The sequence below is a fragment of the Poecilia latipinna genome, unplaced genomic scaffold (genome assembly GCF_001443285.1).
Source record: "Poecilia latipinna isolate Pla-1442-1.1 unplaced genomic scaffold, P_latipinna-1.0 Scaffold811, whole genome shotgun sequence".
Classification (NCBI taxonomy): Eukaryota; Metazoa; Chordata; class Actinopteri; order Cyprinodontiformes; family Poeciliidae; genus Poecilia; species Poecilia latipinna.
In genome coordinates, this window is record NW_015113427.1 from 26,362 (window position 1) to 51,711 (window position 25,350).

The window sequence follows — 25,350 nt, forward strand, 5'->3', positions numbered from 1 at the left end:
AAAAAAGACATAGTCCATTATTTTAGGAAGGTGACAATATAAGTCTTTGTCTCATGAAACTACCTCTGCAGCTGCATATTTCCCTATACATACTGTCTCTTTGTTTAGCCATTGTGTTATGCATTGATTTCTTATATATAACTTTTGGTTGCGGTCTCTGCTGCCTTGTGCGCACATTCTGTCTTTTATATTTTCTGCATATTTCTCAACATCAATCATGGAGTTGAACGCAGTCATTAACAGTTCCAAGCCTAAACACGACTGAAAAGGAAAAGTTGAATCCTTTAATACACAATTTAATGCGCAGTGTGTTCATGGCAAGCCTGTGTTAACCATTATAAATCTTCTAAATGTCTGCCTAAATGTAGCATAAAAATGTTCCAACATAAATTCTTAGCTGTGAGGGAATGTCTGAACATTTATCATCAGCAGTTTATTTAAAGGTGATATCAGAGAAAAGTGTGGAATAACAATCAGGTTTGAGCAGGCAGGGTGTTTTAATTAAGGAAGAGCGATCTATCACAGTTTGATCTTCAAACATGTGTTTGAGGGGTTTTATTATCGCACCGGCAAAGGAGACTTCTCAAGGACGCCTGGAAAAAAAGTTGCAGATGTCCATCAGAGTGGCAGTGATGATGGACACCGCAGTTTTTAAGAAAGAACACCCTGTTGAAATACTAGGGTCTTAAATATTTATTAAAAATACAAAGTATTTTGTGGGTACTTTGGAAACTTCTACTTTTTGAGACTGTAGTCTAAACGGGGTTGAACCAAAGTAACGCTAAGCTGCAAGATTCAAGCATTCCCAGAAACTAACTTTTAAAACCTCGGCATATTTTGATAACGATAACAGGCAGACAAGACCTTAATCTAAATTAAATATGGTAAATTAAAAAAAAAAAAACAACAACACAAATTATAGACAGACATTTTCATCTCCTTAAGTTGGTTTCACACCACAGTCCTGCAGACACACACACTCAATCAGCCTTTTCCCCAGCCGCGCAGGCTCACCCAAACAATCACGGCTTAGAAGCAAAACGGTGAGCTCCCAGATAAGCTGGGATTATCTCCTTAAATATTAGCAACTTAATAGTCCCATTCTGATTTTATATGGAGATATGTCTCCCCAGTGCACAACCACTTCCAAGCAGGTATCAAATGCTCAAGCAGTGAACCCCTCTCCTCATCTTGTCTGTTGTGTACAGGAAAGCCACAATTTTCAGCTTTTTTTTATTTTTTATTTTATCTGCATTTACTTAATGGCTTTTCCCAAATTAAGATAATGAGAACATTACTATAGAGTAACTGGTTATATTTTTGGCAACAAATATTTTTCTTGGTATCAAGTTCTTGTTTGACATATCAGTATTGTGACATTCCCAGTAGGTTATATTATAAAAAGAGTGGACTGTATTCATTAGATCCAATTCTATTCAGGACTGATCAACAGTTACTGTGTTATCAAATTGTTTGGGTTTATATATAATTACAGAACAACTACAGTTATACCAGGTAATAAAACAAAAAAAATGTCACATCATCCTTTTTAAATCTCTTCTTGCGAGAGGAGCGAGCATCAAGCCAGTAAAGAAATAATGATAAAAAGAGTCAAAAACACGTTAAATAAATGCAATGTTTCTTCAAATAAGCACGGCAGAATGATTTTAGCATGTTTACTAATCTAAGATACTTGTTACTGAACAGCAGCTGCACGTTTCTACGTGCAAACCGATTTCATCCTGTTGCATTTTACGTATCGACAGATAAACACTTGTTTTTCTTCACAACCACGGCTCTTCTGAGGCATTTATAAAAGGCTGCTCTCCTGAATAATAATAATAAAAAAAAAACGCTCACACTTTGTTGTAGGATTTTCTATAATTAATATCCTAAGTGTGCAGCGTTTGACCCATTGTAAAGTCATCATGGTCACTTGGGGAAGTGAAGGAGGACTAATGAGCTCATAGTGACCCCTATTCATCTCCACTCCAGTTCTCCCCCTGTCCTACCCGCATATCTTATCAAAATCAGAGCAAAGGTTATGTTTAACAAGAGACCCCTGCTTCATCTTCATTCACAGCAGGCTTCCGGCACCGAGAGGTCCGCTTTAATGACACGCACGTCTTCGCCCCTGATTTGACAGTTTTGCTCATTTATTGCTCTGAAATCCAAACTCAGCCTATATGTGGTGTGACATAATAAGTGAGAGTAGGACTGACCTATGTCATTAAGGTTGCAGAAGGCTCTCCATTCTGAGGCATTTCGGCCCTTCAGGGTACTTGACTGCAAAAAAGAAGAATATAACACGACAATGGCTTAATGCTCCGACGTGGTATTGTTGGGTAAAAAAAAAAAAAAAGGCAATGAAAATGCCAATGTTGAAAGGCCGTACTTTGAGAGTCAGAGTCCCGTCAAGGTTGCTGGAAATGGTGGAGACCACGTTGCACTGGGCTACGGTGGGGTAACTGGGGTTGGAGAAGCATTGGGCAGTGCTGCTGGTGGTGTTCTGGTTCTGACTGATCTCTGAGGCGCTGGTCCTCATTGCAACAGTACTGCCACACTCTAAAAGTTTACAGGATGAGATGCTTAAAAGATAATTTTAGGTCCATGGCACTTTTAGACAATTTTTTGTAACAATATTCTTACATTTTGATGTGTTTTACATTATGTCATATTAAAACCACAACATTATTTATTTTAAAATAAATAATGTTACCAAGTAGTGCATGTGATGTGGAAGAAAAATAACACCTGATTTTCATATATATATGTTTTTTTTTTACAAATTAAAATCTGAAAAGGGTAGAACCGGGTTTCTCTAAAATGATAGGCTTTGAGGTATGTCTCTACCAGCTTCGAAAATCTAAGGACTAAAAATATTTGACCATTCCTCTTTGCGAAATGTCAAGCTCCATCAAATTGGATGAAGAGCAGCTTTGGACATTCATTTTAAACCCTCGCAACAAATATTTAATAGGATATAGTTCTGAACTTTGACTGGGCTTTCTCTAACAAACGACTTTTCATCCTGTTACAGCTCCTGATAGGTGTTTGTCCTACTACAAGGTGAAAGTCAAGCCACTTCTTCTTAACCACTTGGCTCTGATCAATTCTCTGATTAATCTTGACCTCATTCATCCATCTGTTTACGTGGACGGCTGTGTCTTAGTGGGTTTGCAGTTGTGCCATATTCATTCCATATTCAGACAATGGCTTGAACAGCGCTCTGCGAGACGCTTGGGATACTATGACCTAACTCTACAAACATTGGTGTCAGGTGACTTCTGAAGGTAATTGGTGGGACTGGCTTTCAGTTATGGGGATCACAGTAAAAAGATGCAGGAATAAAAATTCATGCCTCGCTTTTCATATTTTAAACCCTGTAGTCTCTACCTTCCGCTTCAACTTAATTATTCATTATTATTTTACGTTTTACCTCATAGGACACCAATAAAATGCAACAAAGTTTAAGCTGTTGCTCGGCAAAATATGAAAAAGTTTAAAGGTTATGAATACTGTGTGTAGGCACAGTTGGGTATATGTGTAGGCATACATGCATTATTCTCTGTGTTGTAAATAATAGATTTAGCCATTAATTGAAATATCTTACCAGAAAGAGAGTAGTCAGTGTTGTTAATGTGCATTGCCTGTGAGTAGGACACACTGGGCTGGATCTCCTGGCCCTTGTCCCTCTGTCTCTGCCTGTACCACACAAACACACTAAGCATGGCCATGAGGATGAGAAGCAGAAAGATGATGCCCATGACAGCCCCCGCAGACTGCCGCTCTGAACCACGTGCCGGGCTTATCTTGGTGTACGGGTTCAGCTCTTCCATCATCAGAGCTGCTACACAGAAAACGACAACAGTGAGTGCCTTAAACCATATGTACACATATGTTCCATCAATAATCCAGTGCAACTTCTCCAACAGCTCAGTCACCTTGATCGCAGCGGATGCCTTTGTATCCGGGGCTACAGTAGCACGTTCCAGTCACATAGTCGCACGTTGCATTGTTCAGGCACTCGCACAGCAGCTGGCAGCCATATCCAAATGTACCAGCAGGACACTCTGCATGTCAGGGGAGTACATTACTACATTTATCAAATTAAAGCACTTAGTGAGCAGGAGCCAAACACATCCACAGGGTAATTTTGCATAGAAATAAAAATGTGGCTGGCGCACTCAACTCTGCTCGCAGCCCGTCCCGATGAAGCCCGTTCGGCAAACACACTGGCCCGAGATGTGGTCGCAGTCGGCGCCGTTCTGGCAGCGGCAGACTTCAGAGCAGTCTTTTCCGTAGAAACCTGAAGGACAACCTGGAGATAGAGATGTATATAATGGTCGGATGGGGTGGGAGGGAAAAGGCAAAAGAGAGTGGAAGACAATGTAAAGAGTCAAGGTCATATCACCAGGGAATAGAGAAATCAATACAACTCAATGTCACCACGGCATACTCAATAAGGGACTCTGTGAATAAATGGAAATGAAAGATTTCCTGCTTCAGCAGAAAACCCAGTTATGCCGTGAACATAACTTTTTGTTCTACAACATGAACAACACGCAATTGAATGTTAGGACTGTGTGACAAGAAGGAAAACAATTAAAACAATGTTCCTTATCATGCACAATAGCATGAGCCTGACTCTACAAACAAACTCTGGGTAAACCCTTAGGGTTCTGCATAATGGCATTCAAATTACAGGACTGAAGCTGATGAGCTGCACTATCAGTGAGTAAATGACTGGAATATATTATGAGCAAAATGATGAAGTGACCATTATCTTTTTTTGATGTTGCTCTTCCTAAAAAAAAAAAAAAAAAAAAATTGAAAATGGAAACTTCACATCATACATTAGCCTCGAGACTGGAAAACATGCCTCCACAACATCCACTGCAGTTCTGCAGCTCAGCCAGTAGATGACACTGTGCATCTTGTTTCTGGGTGTGGGAGGGGAAAACTCACGCTGTGTGCAGTAGAGACCAGTCCAGCCAGGGCTGCACCTGCACTCCCCATCATAGGCACTGCACTGGGCTCCGTTGTGACAGTTACACGAGTTGAGACAATCAGGACCCCAGTGCCCAGAGGGACACGCTGCAGATGCCAGAGACACAGTCAGGCTCATGATCACACTATGTGTCGCACCCTAAAACATGCACCAAACACATGAAAGTTGGGACACCCTCGAAGCATTTGTGAAATATATCTTACTGTCTATTCTGAAAACCCTGTATCAACAGACAGATGTTAAGCAGGTAGGGGCCGGCTGGCTGAAAATATTTAGCCACAGTTTAAAGTGTTTATGATGAGATTCAGGAGAAAGTAACCAGATTTTAGCATTTCCATTATGGAGTGTTGAGTAAAAGTGCTGCCCCTCCCACACCTGCTGCTGCACACCACCAGTCAGCTGACTGAAAGATGCTCCCACTGTTTTCCACTGACAAGATTTGGGAAGAAAATTATTCTGTCTTGAAAAGTAGTCCAGACAAATGGAGAATAGAAATTGGGATTGGTCACACATGAGGAACACAGATAGGACTTTTTGCAAACTTCTGCAGCTGTTTGCTGAACTCTCTGAACAGTTACAATATCATCTTTCAAAACTTTCTGGAGAAATGTAAAGTTATTGTTGTCCCATAGATTCTCCGGCTTACCGCTTTCACTCGCCACGTTAAGTAAGTATTGCTGTTGATTTATTTTGTTGTTGTTCTGACTGATACCTTTGTACAATGAGATCATTCTTATATTTTGTCACTTGCCTGAAAACTGTAGCTTTCGCTAAAGAATTAAAATAACCAAATGTCAGGAAATATCAGGCAACAGGTATGTACACAAAAAGGTGCTTAAACAGGGTGTTTGTTTAAGCTTCTCCACATTTATGCCACCAGCGTATTGCAGCTCTTTTTTATTTTTTGTCTAATGTATAACTTGTATTTTACAGGATTAATGTTAAAATACACATGGAGAAAGTTTTGAAATGATTTATCATGGTCTTTACTTTACATCACTAAATCTTGGCAGTCTAACAGGGGTGTCTAGATTTTTGAGAGCCGCAGTACACATGCACACACACAATGCATATCTGTTTCCCATGGTGAGCTGGCTCAAAGTTGGCTTAATGATCTTTGGCCTGAGGTGCAGTAAATCAAAGAGCATAATGCATTACTACAACCATTTAAGCTAGCAATGTGTTTTACATCATCTGGAGCCGAGGGCATTACTTGTGGATGAGTAGGGTCATGAAGATGACTAATGTGTATGAATTTAAACGTATGAGGGGGAAATAAGAGTGGGAGACAAACGATGAGAACAAGGGAAATGTGTAAAGCAGAAAAACAAAAAAAACAAAACAAAAAAAAAAAAACACTTGAGGCAGATACGGTGAAGTAGTACCCTGCGAGCAATCATCTCCGGTCCAGCCGGGGAAACACTGGCAGGAGCCGTCGATGGGGTTGCAGGTGCCGTTGTTGGTGCAGAGGCAGATCTCTGAGCAAGCCCTACCGTACCTGCCGCTCGGACAGACTGCGAAATAAAAACAAAAAGCAAAATAATGAAAAAAAAAAAAAAAAAAAAAAAAAAAATAAGCCCCTCTAAAGTTAATGTAATTACACAGGGCCAAATATTGGTCAAAGGTATGAGCACAATTACATAAAATCCGAGCACTTTACAAAGAGCAGGTGTACTACAACAGAGACTTCCACAGCAGCTTAGGTGAACATTCCCTCTAATGCATTATATTGTTCTATTGGAGTGGACATGAAGTGAACTGATCTGTTTAGACAAAAGGAGGAGTTAATCACTGCCTCCTGTGGCAGAACTGCCCTATTTCTACCCACTAGAGAGGAATGAGTGATGCGCCACAGAATTAAAATAGACTGTGTACACAGACCCCTGTATAAATATTTTATGAAATTAATATTTCAATGCACTCTGGCAGTATTCTACAAAATATATCATATCCACCGAAGCGTCTATTGTCTTTTTTTTATAGGGGCAGGGGGGATGAGAGGAGACAAATTGTGCCAAGGTGTATCGCAGCGTCAGGATTTGGGAGCTGCAGCACCAGAAGACAGATCAAAGGTCTCATATAAAGAGAATAGCCCAGTGTTAGAAATATCTGATAAGGTGGCTGGCTGAGGAAGAGCGGGGTCGGACTCATTTTCATGTGGGGGGATTTTAATGATTGCATTTCAACTGGCATTCCCCTCTTCTTGAGAGCTCTTTCAAGCTCCTTCAAGCAGGTTGTCATTAAGCCATGAGGTTGACTCCCCCATGCTGCTGCGGGGAGAATTTCAAACCTCAGCTCACTAGGAGAGCTTCATTAGGCTGGGACTCTGCGTGCTGGACAAAGGACAAGTGAGGACGCCAGTGGGGATCAACATAAGGAGGAGAACATCCATGTTGTCGGCCACCTCCGTCCCTCGTCGCCCAACGGCTGCTCAATAGTAATTATAGCCATGACAAATTAGGGCCAGCTCTCATCTTTACTCACTTCTCTTCCTTCAGCTAAGCTTTTAAACTTTTATTTATAAGATACTGCTTAAAGCCATGAAAGAGAATTCAAGACAATCCTCCATGGCTTTCTGTGATTTAAAAAAAAAAAAAAAAAAAAAAAAAAGAAAAGTGAATTATTAGAAGTAAAAATCTGTAGCACAATTGCACGGATTCTTTTCAAATACTCGTTTTAATTGAAATTTTGAGTACACAAACACAAGTTCATCTTAAACAGGTGAAACTCGGCTTACAAGACGGACAGAGGTCAGACAAGAATGAAGGTGTAGCTTCTTTCTGTTTTCAATATTTAATAAAGTGTCCCTGCAAAAGTGTTGAGGCTAAGCATTTCCACAAACTTCATCAAATTTAATAGGGATTTTAAGTAAAACATTCCAAAGTAGTGCATAATTGGGAATTTTGAAGGATTGATGTTGGGTTTTGATAATCTGTTCCCAGGAATAGACTAAAAAGTGTGGTGTTTTAACCATTTCTTTGCAAAAATATATGAATCTCATTTGGATGGAGAGCATCCAATTATATTACAGATTTTTAACTGTATTTAGGTGTGAGCTTTGACTAGGCCATTCTTACAAATTGCTGCTCTGATCTAAATAATTCTATAGTGTCTAATGGTGTATGTTCAAGGTTGTTCTCATCTTCGAAGGTGAACTTCTGGCCCAGTCTCAAATATTCTGCAGCCTTCGACAGGTTTACCAGGACTGTCCTTTTCTGGGTTTGTACACATTTTTCCATTAGAAAATTCCACATTTTTCTAGACCCAAATTTGTATATTTTGTTTCTGAATTTCCGTATCAGTTTTCTGGATATTTGTGTTCAAGTTATTGACTCTGAACCAGCTTGAATAACAATGGAGTCAAATTATTTGTATGTTTCACAAATCATGATTATTTGCTGCTTTTTTTGTATTTGTGCCAACTTATATCAGCTTACTAACCATGAAGGCCTAATGGTTACTAAACCATTAATGAAGAATAAAGTTTCCTTAACTAAATTCTTTAAAGCACACTTTGGTAACTTTACAAAATTTGTGTAACAGTCATTTTAGTGCCTTTCTTTCTTTTAGATCCAGTTTAAGAAACATGACAATTTCAAACTAAACTCTTTTTTTTTTTACTTCTGAATGAATGGAAAAAGTCAGAATGTGAAAAATCCAAATACTGATGATAAAAGGTTACATATACCATGTAGTGTGGCAAATCAAGAGAGGTCATATTATAATATATATATATATATATATATATATATAAAAGCATTATTCCTGAGAGTGCAAGAAGGAAACAATGTCACACTTTAGACACAAATTTAGGTAAAAGAAGAAGCTGCAAAATAAAAGAAAATGCTCTTTTTTCTCCCTATGATTCCGTCATCAACACATTTTTCTGCAAAATTGAATCATCACCAAAACAATACGGTACATAGAGGTTAAAACTAATTTTACAGTAAGACGTGATGTGCACATGATTCGTCTTTGTGCATTAACGAAAAGATTTTACATGCAGCTCCAGAATCAGATAGAGATTCTGCAAAGTGTATTCATGCATTCTTTGCCTGAAAACCTCAGCCTGAGAGATTTTTATATGGATTGTGGAGACGCTTATCTGATGCAAAAAAAAAAAAAGTTAAATTTTTAAATTTACACTTTTTACTCGAAATACTTCCCAGCTTAGTAGTACCTCTGAATGTAGACATGTGCATCGATTTCTAACGAAAAATACAAAACAAAAACAAAAAACTTTAAAGGAAGCTGTGCAGGAAAAGGAGTAGGACTCAGGAGGCTACTTGCCTTGGTTGCACAGGGAGCCCGTGAAGCCAGAGAGGCACTCACAGTGGCCGGTGACATGATGGCACGGGCCGATGCTGTGCACGCACTGCGGACACGTCTGGCTGCAGCGGTGCCCATAGAACCCCGGAGAGCAGACTGCAGCCAACAGAGCGTGGCGGGGGAGAGGAGAGGGAATCAGTCACCAATGTTGATGGAACAAGAGGTATATAATTATTGGACACAGCATGACAAGAGCGATCAAGGGAGTAGAGAAAAATCAACGCCGGAGGAATTAAAAGCAGAGGAGACAAGGAGAGCGTGTGAAGGGGAGGGTGAGAGCAGTAAAGCTGTCATTATTGTAATCACCGACATTTTATCTCCTGCCTCAGACAGAATAGTAGGAGTTAAGAGAAGTGTAAAAATATTTTTCTGTGTCAAGAGTTGAAAGCTGCTTTATGATCTAAAAATGTCAGGAATAATAAACAACCCCGTCTTGGTAATGTGCTGAAAGAATATGAATCAAAAGCGGATAAAATGTTATTTTGCTTATATCACTCATAAAGGTCCTAGTCTTTGGAAATGGGAGACTGCAGCTGATAAGTCTGCTAGATGCAACAGTGGCTTGCCAACATATTTACACCCTTGAAACTTTTTTAAATTATTTTGTATAATAATTTTATAAATAAATGTTATACACCAACACAAAGTAGTCCATATATGCAAACCATTGCCCACTGTAATGTTGGCTACATGTTTAAGGTTGAAGGCTGCTAAAAGTATGATGCTGCCACTGCCTTTTTTCATGATTGGATAAAGTCTTTGGGATGTTATATTTCCTGCACAAACATCATTTTGAATGAAGGACAAATAAATAATTTTGGAAACATCTAACCAGAGCATCTTCTTCTACATGTTTTGTGTATTTCTTACATGGAATGTGGCCAAGTATAATTAGGAGTTATTATAACTTTCTTTCTACAGTGATTTTCTTCTTGCCAATCTCACATCAAGACTAGATTTGCAAACTGTTGGCAGTTGAATTGTCAACAGTTTTTCCCACCTAAGCTTCAGATTTTTAGATGGAAAGAATTTGGATCAGTGTTCTAGATGTTGTAAACTTTTCGATGTTGTCTTTTAACAAAACTCCACCACTTTGTCCATGACCTACTGTACCTGCCGGGGTCTTCATGATGCTGTTTGTTCTCTAAGGAATACACAGAAACACTGTCTTTATAATGAGATTAAACGCTCTGTTTGCTAATTAGGTGACTTCCAAAAGCAGAATGTTTCACTGGATTTTATTAAGGACTAGTTAAAAGAGCTGAGGCTTTTTTTTCTCCAAAAAGTGTCATCACTTCCGCTTCGAAATAATTAAGTTTGTAGAATTAATGTGACACAGTTTTCAACAAACACTGTTTTTGGTAGTGAACCGGGGAAAGTTTTTTCCTCCAGCGTAGATATTCTCAGGAGAGAATCGGCTCCTAGCTAAATAGAGACCTGTTAAAAACTGATAACGAAATCACAGTAGTAATATGACAAGCCATTAGGTGTTAATTGTAACGTATTTAAGGGAACAGGTGTATAGCATATTACCAAGCTCTGGAACCATGTGATGTCTCAAATGAAATTAAAAAAAAGCACATACACACACACACACCCTGCACGCATACACACACAGATTGCGAGTTGTAATCGTTTTACCTGATGAGTAAATTACTTGGGTAAATATTGAATTTGTCTGAGTGATTATTTTGCTCGAGGGGCAAACACACGCTCACGCACAATGCATGCAGCTTGTTTAAGCTTCTCTCTTATTTTCCACTCAAATTGATGTTTACAGGTTTGTGGTTGTGAATTTCGCTCCCAATCAGTAAGCTCCTCACTTGAGAGCGGCTTCAGACAGAACCTCCCCCCCCGACCACCACCTTTTTTTTTTTCCCCCAGACAGCAGAGCGGGCTCTCCCAGTAAGCATGCCCACTGATGAGCCTCAGGCAAGGACCGAGTCTCCCACTGTGAGCTGGTTGTTAAGGACGGTGTAGGAGGACGAGGGGCGTGCACGTATTTACGTGTGTGTGTGTGCGTGTGTGTTTGAGGGATGCCATAGGGAAAAAGACACTGTGATTAAGTGATAGCTGTGATGAAGGATTTACACTCAAGCCGCTCTGACCGACAGCTGAGTGCCTCTCCTCAGTTGGCTCAACCTTTAACAATTCTTCAAAGATCAAAACAAGGTCAGCTGTGTGATGGAGTTTGTTACCGCTGCAGCTCTCAGCACCAGCCAGTTATCGCTCAAAGCCTTGGATCAAGAGAGGTTGCGTTTTTTTTTTTTTTATATAGAGGAGGAGGCTCACTTCTTTTGCACGAAGTCCCTCTGTATCCAGGTGCGCACACACATGTGCCGTCCTCGGGAGAGCAGGACCCTCCGTTCTGACAGGAACAGCTGACTGAACAGTTGGGTCCCCAGAAGCCTTGTGGGCACACGTTATCGCAGTGGATTCCTGCAGGCACATTAACAAAACGAATATTCAGCGGATGCAAAAAACGAGGGAGAAAAAAAAAAAAAAACCTGGTTTGCTGCAACATTCTAAATAGCCATCTGTAAAAACACATCGTTAACAGGGACAGCATTCACAATGCCTGATATTAACAGATCTGCGGGGTTATTCAATCACCATGGATCCTCAAATGATTTTAGTCCTGAATAAAGCATCCAGTTTGAAGTGTGTGTGTGTGCGTGTGTGTTTTTTTCAAACCCAGCCCATCTCTCACACTCCATTTCTCCTTTCCAAATGTATTTTATATTTGATCTGACTGGGGCTCCTTGCCAGTGCACTGTGTTGATTAACAGGGTTGGGCCTCCAGAGAGCCCCAGCTTGTCTCTCATTCTCTTTCAGCAAAGCTGGGGTTGTGTACAGAGCTGAAGGGAGGTACTCAGGCTACAAGAGCACAGACTGGAAGTGTCACAGTGTGTTTGGTGCAGCTCCAACCAACAATTGCAAAATAAAAAAAAAAGAAAAGAAAAAAGAAAACACGGCATCCACACAGGGTTCTCGGTGTGCACATGAATGCATTAGCACATCCATCAGAGCAGCAGCGTCTTTTCTCTCAGCCTCTTAGAAAAGTGAGATGAAAGGAGAAAGTTGCACGTACTGTGCTACATACAGACATGTAGCTTCTTAAAGAGTGATACACTTTATGTAAGTGCAGTTGCACGCACGCGCTCACACAGACATACCCCAAACTCTCAAACAGTCATGTTCGAATCTCATTTGAAATTTCCTTTGAATAAGAATATCAGAAGAAGGTGTAGCCATTAAAGCGGCCTCGGCGCACAACCTTTGAATTAAACCTGGACTAAACTCTTGGGAGCCATGTTATACTGTAACCACGGCACTTTAGGGCAGGCATGGAGGAGTAAAAGAAGAGGAAATGTTAGTGCTGATGGGATGAGGGGGGTGATTTAGACATGAGCAGAGCTGTGGACATCAAAAGGAAAGCAAGGCATGTGTTATTCTGGGCCAGCCAGAATAAAAAAACGGTGACTGCCTTCACTGTGGGAAAATGAATGCAGACAGAGCATCGTTTTTCTCAGAGTAATGGTGACAAACAGAGGGGCTTTGCATGCCTGAAAGAAAGAGTGAAGGAAACTTGAACTGAGGTCTTTTGCTAAAAAAATTGTCAGAGGTGCGACTGCTCTTTATTTTCCTCCAGCTCTTGCTCACACACGTAGACTTTTTTCCTGCTCTGGTAAACAGTGCCTTGTAAAATTATTCATATCCTTTGAAAAGTTAAACATTTTTGTTACGTTGCAACAACAAATTTCAGTGTACTTTAGTGGAATTTTATGTTATGACCAAAACAAGGTAGTGGAAAATTGCAAAGTGGAAGGAAAATTACACAACAATCCCCAGGAGTCAATACGTTTTTTTTTTAACCATTTTGTTTTAATCGCAATTGAAAGCTTTCGCCGTATTTTTCAACCAGCTCTCACACCTAGAGGTGAAAAGTTTTTCCCGTTGCTCTTTCAAAATATCTCAAGTAAACAATTTGAAATTTTGCCATCTGCACTCTGTATCACTCTGACACGAATACTTCGATATAAACCATTACATCCGCACTGCATGTTCAGGTTAGTTTTCCTGCTCTGTCTCGTCTTTTGCAGCCTGCAGGTTTTCTTGACCCATGGGAGAAAACATTTCCAACAACATGATGCTACTGCTAATGTTCAATCATGAAGAGAGTGTGTTAGGGATGATGTAGTGAGTTAGCGTTCCAACTCTACATCTTATACATGTTTGTGTGTCTCAGTTTGTTTAAAGCTACATTTCTTTCATTTTTTTTGTATTCTTTTCACTTTTCTGTAAAAGTCACATTTATAGGGCACTAGATAGAGTTGTACTGGACACAGATTTTCCCAGATGAGCTGTGGATCTCTGCACAGCTCATCTTTGGGCCTTTTGGCTGTTTCTGTCTAGGCTTGCAGCTGTGCCATAAGTTTCAACCTTCAGATTGTCAACTGTACAGTATTATTTGAGATGTTGAAAACTGTTTGTGTTTCTCCATCCTCGCGATGGTTTTTGTTCACTAATGACGCCTTCACAGAAAAATCATATTTACACTGAGACAAAGTTACATAAATGTTACACTAATTAATCTATTTGGATGATTTTTTTGAAGGCAGTTTGTTGCACTGACTTCTGTTTAGGCGCATTAGAGGAAATGGGGCCAAATACATAATGCACACCAGACTTTTTTAGGAAGAGATTTTTGTAGGGCAGTGTGATTTTCACTCTACTTTGTGTTTCTTTTCACATAGAATCCCAATGAATTATGTTCGATTTGTGATGGTCAAGTTCCAGTTCAATAAACACTTTTACAAGAAGGCACTGTACTGACAAAAGTTCTGCACAATTAAAGGTAAAATTACTATTTTACATAGTAGCATATTTTCACCATAAGTGTCTTCTTACTTAAAACAGTCTTCAAAATGTATGTTTGCTAATGTCAGCAAAAACCATGTAGATCTGCCAGCTGATGCATTTATGCATATACAACTGTCAAGCTTCGTCCCATTCCCAGACATTAAAACTAACAGCAACTTCACTGTAGAAACCTATGCCAACTCTGAATTGAGCAGAACCACAAATAAGACAAAGTTTGTTTATATATATATATATATATATATATATATATATATATATATATATAGAGACTTTCTATAAATAGGCATTTTATTCTATCCCTGACTCAAATGACTGTACTGTATCGAATCCCACAAAGTCCTCTCCTTCGCGGTTCAAGTGTGTACTTGCGCATGTTTGTGTGACCCACTGGGCTGCACACTGCCCACAGCCCTGCACCCTGGTGACTCAATTAAGGCTGACAGATGGTCCCGACCTGTGCAGGATTCAGAGCATGAGAGGCCCATTTTGTCGTCTTCATTCTCGCAGCTAATAAACCCACATTGTTTCCTGGAATAAATGCCCGAAGCTCAGGAGGCTGAATGGAGAGGGCTGCAGGGGGCTCACAGGCTTGACCTTTTCTCCTGAATTTTTCCCCTTCTCTGATTTCCTCTGTCTACCTGGACTCGAGAACTGGGACCTTCATTAGTATTTGACATTCAGAAACAACATATAATTTCGGAGCAGAATGTTCTTCACCCTTGCTCTGTCATTCACAATCTCCTTTAACAGCTCTTTCCAAGAGTGCAAATTATTTTAATGATGAGAGCCACAGACTGCGTACATCAATAATAGTATGTGTTTGTAACGGAAATCCTTTACTATTCCATGATCAAATTAAAAGATGACTAAGTTGAAACAAAGCAATTGTGTTGTCGATTTTTATTTAGGGGCTGTTGACACAAAAAAAAGAATCATTCACGCAACTTAGGCAGTTTACATGCTGCATTTATCTTCGGCAACTCAGCACAATGTATGTAAAGGCATGTAATCCTAAATGGCTTTGTTTAGAAAATTATTTTAAAGCTTAAAAGTTAGAAAATGACAAAGGAATTATACTAATTAAAGTAAATGTCATTTGCTTTACCTTATAAAAATCTGTACAGTGTTAAGGTGATAGGATGAGCCCCTGTTTGGGACATAATTGTATGACACAGAAAATAGAAATACAGAAACTTGTTCAAAAATTTTTCTGCTTGCAGTGAAACTTTCTTCACAAATAACTCAATCTTTCACATTTCCTCTTTTGCTTCATCTCAAGATAATATAATTATTTCTATGTCACTAAGAATTAAACACTATGGTGAGACTTTATCATAAAATGTTGCTTTTGTTATGATGTAGAAAAAGTGCTTTTTATTAAAAGTAAATGTGGAGAGCCTTGCTTATCTGCTGTAATGTTTTCCCAGTACAAGTTACAGTTTAGAAGTTACAAGTCAAAACACACAGACCTCAACTCTAGTAGTAATCCAAAGGTTGAGTTTAGCTTTCACTGAAAAATACAAGTTTTTTCTTTTTATTTCAAGTTATCCTGCAGTGTGAGTTTTATAAAAAAAAAAAACACAAAAAAAACCCAAAACCAAACAACAAAAAATAAAAGACAGAGCAATTGCAATAGGTTTTCAGGGAGTGCTAGGTGTACACAAATGCTGCTTTGTTTCACATCCTTGTTTCCTGGCTGATCTAGATCTGGATCCTAAACAAATTTCACCGTCAATGCCAGAAGATTTGAAGGAGTAGTGGCCTAAATATTTGCTTAAGTTGGCTAAGTTTGTTCTACTGGGCTGTAAAAACATAATATTAGTTGTAATAAAAGCTTGTCTGCATGCCAGCACCAATTCTTGGAGCCAAAAGTAATTAACTTAGAGCTCAAGTCTTAACATCCCTGATCCTTCTACGGCACTGGCTAAATAACAAAGCATACTAACCAATTCATTAATAAAGCTCTGCTTAGAGACCCTGTATATACACAGGGTATATACAGGGTCTCTATAATGCTCCTGTATTTTTGTTGTTGGTGTAGATCTGTGTCTTTGAGGAGCATCTGATGTATTTGATATTGTGCTAATGAGGTTAAATAACAGATAAACTTTGAGCTTCTTTTGACTTGTGAGGAAGCAGCACTGACCGGTCCATCCTGGGTAGCAGCGACAGAAGCCACTCACAGGGTCGCAGCCATCAGCGTGACTACAATCGCACCGCTCACGGCAGTCCAGCCCATAGGTGCCGTCCTGACAACGACAGTAGCTTCAGAGTTACAGATCTCAAGCAGAACACTTTGCAGCTGGTACATGTTGACGAGAAGTCAGAAAGATTTGTATCGCCTTCTCATAGAAATTGCACTTACAGGGCAGGACTCGTGACAGTGCTCCCCTCTCCAGCCAGGAGAACAAGCACAGGTGCCGTCCACGGGGTCACATGCAGCGCCGTTGCTGCATAAGCATGTCTGGTTACAGCCCAGACCCCACGTACCGCTGGAGCAAGGAATGGAGCAGTCCACACCCTGCCAGCCTTGAACAGAAGAGACATCCAAGAAGAAAAAAAGAAAAAGTTGAATATGTTTATTAAAGACTTAATTTAAAAAACGTGGAGAGATTTTGAATAAGAAACCAAACACTTATTATTGTATCTTATCTCAAACATAAGAATAAAAATGTAGAAAAAAATAAATAATAATAATAACGACTAAATGGCAGAACCCTGAGCTAATTTTTTAAAAGATTTTTTGATGGTTGAACTTTTTGGATGTTAGTCATTAATCTTCTGACAGCTTTGAGAATAGCTTGAGTTGTGGCCCAGTCCTCCTAACAGTCTTGTTGGCCGTATTGTTCACACATATTTTAACTCTGCCTACAAATTTTCTGTGGCACTGAAATCAGGACTTTGACATTGGAACATTGGAAAAAATGACTTTGTTGCCTCTATGCCTCTATTTGGCTGCATGTTTATTGCCATAGTCCGTTTGAAAGACTGTCTTAATATGTTGCTAAATATGGCAGTTGTATCATTTGTCCTGTAGCAAAACATCCAAACGACATAATGTTGCCATCCCTAAATAACACACTTGTCATCATGTTCGCAGGCTCATGAGCCTCCTCCTTTTTTACTCCAACTGCACTGGTCAGTGGTCACTATGGCCAAAAACTCAAGTTTTAGTTTCATCAGACCACAGAACATGTTTCCAAAAATGTCTGTTCCTTGGTGCATTTACAAAATGCAATTTACATTTTTATATTACTTTTGGGGTATGTGCATCTTCCTTATTGAGAGGCCCTGTTAGTGAACAACTTGCTTTACAGTGAATAGAAACACTTTCTTACCAATTTTAAGAAGCACCTTTAAAAGGGAGTCTACTTTTGATCTGGGGTTTATACTAACATTTTGCACCAAAACATGGTCATGTCTGGGACACAGGACTCATTTGAATAGTATGAACAGTATGTTGTTTACATTTGCATACAACTGTGTGAACAGATGAAAGTGGCACCTTTTCATGATGCCATTTAATACAGCAGTGTATTTCAGGTTTGGCTTTAAAATACATGTGTCTATTTATCTTAAATGTTGGGAATTATCAGAAGCTTGCCACAACAACAATAATCAAGGGTCTCAATTTTAAATATTGTGCATGCACAAAACGGGACCTGAATCTGCCACATATCACTTAACATGCAAAGTTTAAGATCTGTAAAAAAAAATAATAATAATAACTTGACAGGAGAATGTGCAGTCCCTCACACAAACTCTAATCCACACATACACTCATTTGAGAGATGGGGAAACTGGCGATGCAGATGGTGAGGTGGGGAATGGAAGCCACACTGCATCATGATTCCTTGCAGACATTTAATTTCACTCCATATCAAATATTAATCATAGATCAACTTTATCATAAGCATTCAAAACAGCAGTGTTATTTATGTTTCTGCTGCTGAGGCATAGCTAAAACAAAATAATAGACCTTTCAAATTAAAAAAAGACCTGTAAGCCAACTTAAATCGTAAATCAAAGTCCACACAACATTTCATCAATGTTTTTTCTCCATCGTATTCCTCCCCCGGATGATCATCAGGGTGATAACTATGACAGATTAATACAGAAAAGGTGTGAAAGGTGTGAAGGGATTGGACTGATTGTTGTAAATATATAAAGACAGTGGTGAAACTTGTGTAAATCTGTGCGATGGATGCGTTGGCACTGCTGGAAGACTTTGCAAATGGGACAATTAGGAAGGAAAGTAAAAAGATTCTGGCTTGGCGTACTGATGCTCTCTTCCACTATAGGCTGTAGGGGACGGTGCTAGCCCCTCAGGCGTTGGATCCCAACCCCCTTTCCAGACCTCCAGAATGCAGAGGAAGTGAGCATTAATACCGCTCACTCCCGCGGGCATGCAACTATTGAGCATGCCATCGGCCTCTGAAAATGCTGGTGGCAGTGTGTTCCTTTTATTTGTCACGTCATGGCAACCAAAACCGCACCTTATGCATCAACGCATTGATTTCTGCCTGGGTGAAATTGCTCTTCTTTACTCTTTTCTCAGTGGTTGCCATTGGTGACCATAAAAAAACATGGCTCAGTGGGCGCATTTACATACACCTTAATATTCATGATGCACTTTGCATTGACCATTTATGGTTGAATGTGAACAGAACATGAGGTAGCGCCTTCTATGGAAATGTTGAAGTATAGCAGTGATTTATAAAGTGGTAAATGCTTTCTAGTGTGCATGTGCATGGCTTTATAATCATATATATATATATATATATATATATATATATATAGATATATAGATAGATAGATAGATAGATAGATAGATAGATAGATAGATAGATAGATAGATAGATAGATAGATAGATAGATAGATAGATAGATAGATAGATAGATTTTTTTTTGATGGTACCATGTTTGGCTTTTGGCCATTTTTTTAGCATAGATTCTATGACAACTGAGGCCAAAAGCCTTAAGCAAATTAATTAAAGACACAGTAGCCATTATGTAAACGTTTGAATTTTAATAAATACATTTTTTAAATCTCTAAGATTTTCTTTTTATTTCATTGGTATTTTGCAGCTTAAAGAGGGTGAAGTTACAGATAACAGAACTCAAGAAAAAATATTCCCTACTAGCTTCTTGTTTCCACCATCAACAGTATGCATATTTCAGGTTTTTGTTCTTTGATGGCACATTTGAGTGTGTGTTGTTTGTTAGTATTTGCACTTGATATATTGGTGAACTGTCCAAGGTTTACCCCAGATCTCACTTGTTGACTGATGTGGAGAGGCACCAGCCCCCTTGCAAGAATTAAGTGGGTAAAGAAAATAGATAGATGTGTGAATGGATTTGAAATCTGAAGATATATCAAAATTATGGTGACATGTGATGCAGAAACTCTCATCACAGTGGGCTAGTTATGTTTATCAGAGGCAGATACCAACCTACGTTGGGTCACTATGGCCTGCCAGAACTGTTCCAATGTGCTCAGGCACTCATTTTTAAAATCTCTGAGACTACAGGAGAGACGAATATCAGTCTTACTAAAGTATTAGTTCATTAAGTGATTGATGACAGTGATCAACTGTCTCACAAAAATGTTAAACTGGGCTTAGATTTAGTGACTTCATATCATTATTTCCATTCTCATCAAACAATTTATTTTTGTTCTATGACCATCATCTTTCTGAAAATTGTTTATTCAAGAATAAAGGTTAAAAGTCAGAATAAAGTGGTTATAATTTACAGAAGATCATCACGGTACCAACAAAACCTCACAACAATGCAAGAGGATCTTACTAATCTTAATCCAGTCTTACAACTAAACAGGGTCGGGCCACGCAACATTGAGAGGGAGACATTTCATTTACATATTTCATCTTTCAATCAGACTGTTTAAGAAATGATACTGTAACATTTAAAGTTGCATATGGCTTCCGTGCTGCATTCCTAAAATGTCACTGAACAACAGGTATGCCACAGTATTTGCCGGGTTTTTAAAATCATATCTACATTATTGATGCTTGCACTTTTACGCAATACAGTTGCAAGACTGCACACATCTATTCATTTCCATTTATTTTAAATTTACCCGTCTAAAACAAAGTGCTGGCATAAAATATGTAGAATGTCACAATATTAATTTTAACATTTAGAACTTAAAAGCTATCAAACAAAATTGAAGGTAAGTTAACATTATTGTATGGAGTACAAATGATGGTAGTAAAAAATAGTGAATATATGATAAGGTGATGAGCAAAAATCTTTATGAAACTGTCTTTTGACAAAATGTCAAAAGACAGTTTGACATTTTGTCAAAACTGTCTTTTTGACAGTTTTGACAAAAAACTGTCTTTTGTGAGAAAATGTGAGAAAATGTGTCATTTTCTCACATTTTCCTTTTCAATAGTGTTGTGTTTGTAGCTCGTGATAATAATATTCAGTTCAACGTTGATGAATACATGATGAAGTTGATAAGTATGTAAATACCACACATAACGAGTATGATGACAATGTTATGACCACGGGATATAGTTTTCCATAGCAACCGAGTCCTAGCATCTAATTAACTGGGGACTCAGTGTCTCTTAAATGCTCAGTTTCCATGATTAAAATTCCAGAGAAGGGAGATTTGGTACCAGGTGCGCTTGGAAGTCTGATGACATTGTTACAAATATAAACGGAACAGCAAGAGCTACTGAGTTTTTAGTCAGAGATGCTGAATTAATCGAAGACTAAATAGTTTGTAAAGAAACAAGCTCTGGTGGTAAGCAAACTGAACTCTTTGCATAAAGTCCTTCTGGATAAGAGACATTTCAGCTCATTGCCATCTAAATTGCTTGGGTGTTATGAAAGCCAAAGTATGGCAGGTAAAATGACAAATAGATGATTAACTTTATTATTGCTGCCTTTGTTGAAGGGTGAGTAATTTGATTCCAAGTAATTTTCTCACCAGGGTGAAACCTCTTATTCTGACCTGCACTGCTGTTTTTTAACCGATGTTTCAGTTCATTTGAAACACTCATTATATGATGTATGGTTTATAATAATAATGGTTATTTAGCAAAGTTCCTTTTTATATTGTTTTTCAACCTAAGAAGGAGTACTTTGCAATAAAAAAAAAATCATCACACTTTCTGTAACAAAACAGAGTGTGTTAACAGACTGCTGTTCTAACGTGTCAGTGATCTGCTTGTATCTGCATTACAATACCGTGTCAGCTGTTGTAAATTCGTTTTTGTGTCTGGCAGACTTTTTTGCACTTTATAATCTCATTTTTGCTTTGCTGTTTTCCATCCTGTGTTAGTATTCACTGGGAACAGTCGTTACAAGACTCATTGTGCCATTAATATTGATGATTTAACAACGTTTCCAGCCACATTCTACTGTAGTTATTTTTAACTTTAAAAATAAGTATCCTCCAGCAAGTGCTTTCTCTAACAAAATATGACATCTGTTAAAGCAGTTCTTCCCTGAGTATCGGTCTGATGTTTTGGTGCTTGGCTCCAATGTGTGCTGCTGGAAGTGGAAGAAATTATCTAGATCACAAGGAAAGTATTCAGCACCATTTCTTATGTGTGGTCTGTTTTAATGCTGTGCTTTTTTTAATGTGCGTTTTTGTTTTGCTTTTGTTTTCAATTAACATAAATGAACAATATTTAAAAATGACGACAGTAAAAGTAACTGATTGCAGAAATGAGCTCTCCCTGTTGTGTGCTATGACTGTGCAGTGCAGTCACACTCCAATATCGTAAATGATTAAGTTTTAACATAAATTTCAGGTCTGCCTTCAAAAATAGATAACATTAGACATTAGATAAAGGCTAAATAAATACATGACATTGTCTAAAATGGATGAAAGCATTGGGCATAGCAACATTTGTAAAATACCATTTAAATGCAACTAAAATTTCATGAATATAGCAGATAAAACATTGGCTAATAAATTTACCAAAATATAATATAAACTAAAGACTATTATAAAGATGGACAGCAGGATGATTTATAGAAACAAGACCTTGTTTCTGACATGGCCCTTCATGCTAGCTGTCAGTGTGACTCATTGATTTGGCATATTCTTGTTGACAAAACAGCTTGATTGTTGCCATGCTCTACTGTTCCATTTGATACATCATCAATCCACAATACAATACGCTAGTGGAGATTCTGATTTAGAAAGGAATATCTATGAAGTCCATTGTTGTGTCAAAAAAGTGTGTTATAAATTTATCAATGTGCTTTATCAAAGTACTGTCAAGATTTGAAAGTCTTCTGGCACCAAAAGATGATGAAATGCGCCCTTTTATAAGTTGTGCTGACAAAGAGGATGGTCTTTTGACCAGTAAGATAAAAGAAATAAATGAAAATATGTCAGTGGAGTATCTGTCCTGGTATGGTTTTCTTCACTTAATTATTAAATCCTCATTAGTCTTAAGTATGGTCCACAGATTGATTAAGTATTCAATTATCAATTATGACACTGAGAACACCTTTGCTGACATTTATCAGCCATTTATCGTCTATCTCCACTCACTTATTAAGTAGTTACTTTGTAATCTATCTGTGAAGCAGAATGTATAATGTGCTATGTTAGATTTATTTGTGATGAAAATAAAAGTGAAAACGTGGTGTGATCCCTTTCCGTTGCCACTGTATATGCATTATTATGAAGTGATGTCGTTAATAGAATCCCAACCTGAAAATCCTAGATATTATATAATTAGGCTGTTGACAATTCTAAAATATTGTATGTCTTCAAGACCCTTCAGCTAAATTAGTCAGGCCTTTTTTTATAATTTAAGATTTTGTCTCTAGGAAAATGTAACTTACAGCAGTACTTTCCCCTCCAGTTCTTCATGTATTACATTTCCACACTTAAACACACCTGGCTGACATGAATGGGCTACAGCTTGATGAAGAGCTGATGTGCTGACCCATTTTACTGAATAATGTGTGCGGGAGTAGGGGAAAAACACATAGAATTCAGTTGGGGGAGCTGGAAATTAGCATTAGACAACACAGGCTTAAGTATTGCATCATTCAAAACCAGGAGATAAATCTGATTTATTAAAATATGAGTGTGGGAATGGCAAATGTTTGAGATTTTCTCTCAAGAAAACAACTAATTGCACTAGGATTCAGTCTTTGCACATAAAATGCTTTGTGTGTGTGTGAATGTTTATTAATTTGACTAGTAAATCTGAGATGAAGTTTTAAAGTCAGTGAAGCGTCTTTTAAATCAAAACAGAGCTTGTTGACGCCATCAATCAAAAGGTTATTGTTCCCTACCTTCTCTGCAGATGCAGGAGCCGTCGACCGGAGAGCAAGATGCTTGGTTGTGACAGGAGCAGGTGGACATGCAGCTTGGCCCAAATACACCAGGTGGACACACTGTAGCACAGTCCTCACCCTGTGGAGGAAATAATGCTAATTCAGGTAATTCAGGCAACAGTTAGAGACAGCAGGACAAAGAGGGTTACCTGGGTTAACTGTTTACCCAGGCTCATCATACTGTATTATGTGCAAAGAAAATGAGCAAGCCAACTGTAAATTTAAAGTAAAGGTAAAAGGGAAAGACCACACTTGATCACTTGCACGCAATCATTTTTAAGCTTCCAATTACCCACTCAATATATTCTGACAGCACCTTCCCCCAGTCATGCTTTTTGCTTTCCTACTTCACCCCATCTCTCAATTTTTCCCCGCATCTCTCTTTATACAAGTCTCATCGCTTTTCAACTGTGAGCCTGGCAAGACTCCAAAGGCCTGGGAATCCACACTTCTCATCCATCCCTCAGCAGGCAAGCAATGATTAAATCTTCAATCTTCCCCTCTTCACTTCATTAGTACAACTAGTTCTGTTCTCAGTACACTTCCTGTTACATAAGTTGCCATCTTTGTCTTGTGCCATGACCAGTGGAGGATATAGCGTACCTCCTGACATCCACTCTGCAAAGAAATGTTTAATACGCCACACGCTGTGATTGACCCAAACCAAATCAAGAGATCACCAGGATGTAAACAGCTTTTGTATGTTGCAATAAAGCAAATATAAGTACTTAAAACGTTTTCTGGTTATTGAAATGCAGTAAGATATAAACAGAAGGTGGCATCCCATGCAGCTATAACAGCTTAAACTCTTCTGGAAGGGATTGCACTAGTTTGACAAGTGTGCTTAAGGGAAGTTTTGACCATTCTTCAAGAAGTGCATGTGTATGGTTAGACGCTGATGTTGGATGAGAAGGTCTGGTTGGAAGATCCTTTTGTCTTCTAATTTTTTTTATTTATTTTTTTTACTAAATCATGAAAGTTATAGAATGGACATAATTTGCACATGCAACAGTAACTTTTTGGATACCAATCTTTTGTTTTTTTTGACATGCTCCAAACAACACATTCCGTACCTGAGTCTCTATATGGGGAATTTTATTTTGAGGTAAGAAACTTGAAATGCTTGACTTGGAAAAAGAGTGGCTAAATAAGCACAAAGCAAAAATTAGACTAATTTGTAATTCGTGTAGACTAATTATTTGCCTAGTATCCCCCGTGTCCAAAGTGCACACCGTAAAACTTGCAGTGATGACTTGAAGTGGAAAGGAGAAAGCAAAACTGTCTACCATTAGGGACACCGTGGGGGTTAGGAGTGGTGAGAATGTCAATGCAAGAGATTTTGGCTCGCACTGAAAATAGGAAACAATGGACTCAAAGCCAAACACCTAGATTCCACTAGGGGGAGAACATAATCTTATACTTATCTGTGACACACTGCTGGCAGGACTCACTCTTCTATTAATGAGAACACCAATAAAAGATCAGCATTAATATCCTTAAGTTTCTTGTTCTTGCATTAGAGAAATGATTTGGTAAAGGACATAAAGTACTCATTCTATGTCCTCTGCAAACTCCATTAGAGTTTTTTTTTTCTGCTTTACAGGCTGAGAGCAGCCCACCTCAACTAGCCTCGTCCCTCCCTCAGCTGGAGATCACAGCCACTGTACGGGCTCCCACAGTCTCCCTTTCAAAACCATGCATTGAGTGACAGGTGACACAATGATTTAGAGTTCCAATTAGAGGCCCAGAGGAGTCCTGAATGGATCTTGCTTTGCTCACCAGAGTGC

The 25,350-nt window shown here is 38.6% G+C and overlaps 1 protein-coding gene across 8 annotated transcripts in view; it reads right to left on the reverse strand.

Annotated features, from left to right (window-relative positions):
* Nucleotides 1-25,350, reverse strand: part of megf11 (multiple EGF-like-domains 11) — a 113,245-nt gene that overhangs the window by 7,572 nt on the left and 80,323 nt on the right. For 4 of the 8 annotated variants that reach the window (XM_015047153.1, XM_015047151.1, XM_015047152.1 and 1 more), the window contains 12 exons: nt 23,522-23,642; nt 16,590-16,753; nt 16,371-16,473; nt 11,633-11,779; nt 9,302-9,436; nt 6,397-6,525; nt 4,969-5,097; nt 4,193-4,321; nt 3,945-4,073; nt 3,614-3,850; nt 2,396-2,565; nt 2,223-2,286 (listed from right to left, as the gene is read on the reverse strand). In XM_015047153.1, coding sequence (XP_014902639.1) covers nt 2,223-2,286; nt 2,396-2,565; nt 3,614-3,850; nt 3,945-4,073; nt 4,193-4,321; nt 4,969-5,097; nt 6,397-6,525; nt 9,302-9,436; nt 11,633-11,779; nt 16,371-16,473; nt 16,590-16,753; nt 23,522-23,642 — 1,657 coding nt within the window. The remainder of the gene's footprint in view (nt 1-2,222; nt 2,287-2,395; nt 2,566-3,613; nt 3,851-3,944; nt 4,074-4,192; nt 4,322-4,968; nt 5,098-6,396; nt 6,526-9,301; nt 9,437-11,632; nt 11,780-16,370; nt 16,474-16,589; nt 16,754-23,521; nt 23,643-25,350) is intronic. The other 4 variants (XM_015047154.1, XM_015047156.1, XM_015047159.1 and 1 more) reach the window with 2 other exon arrangements.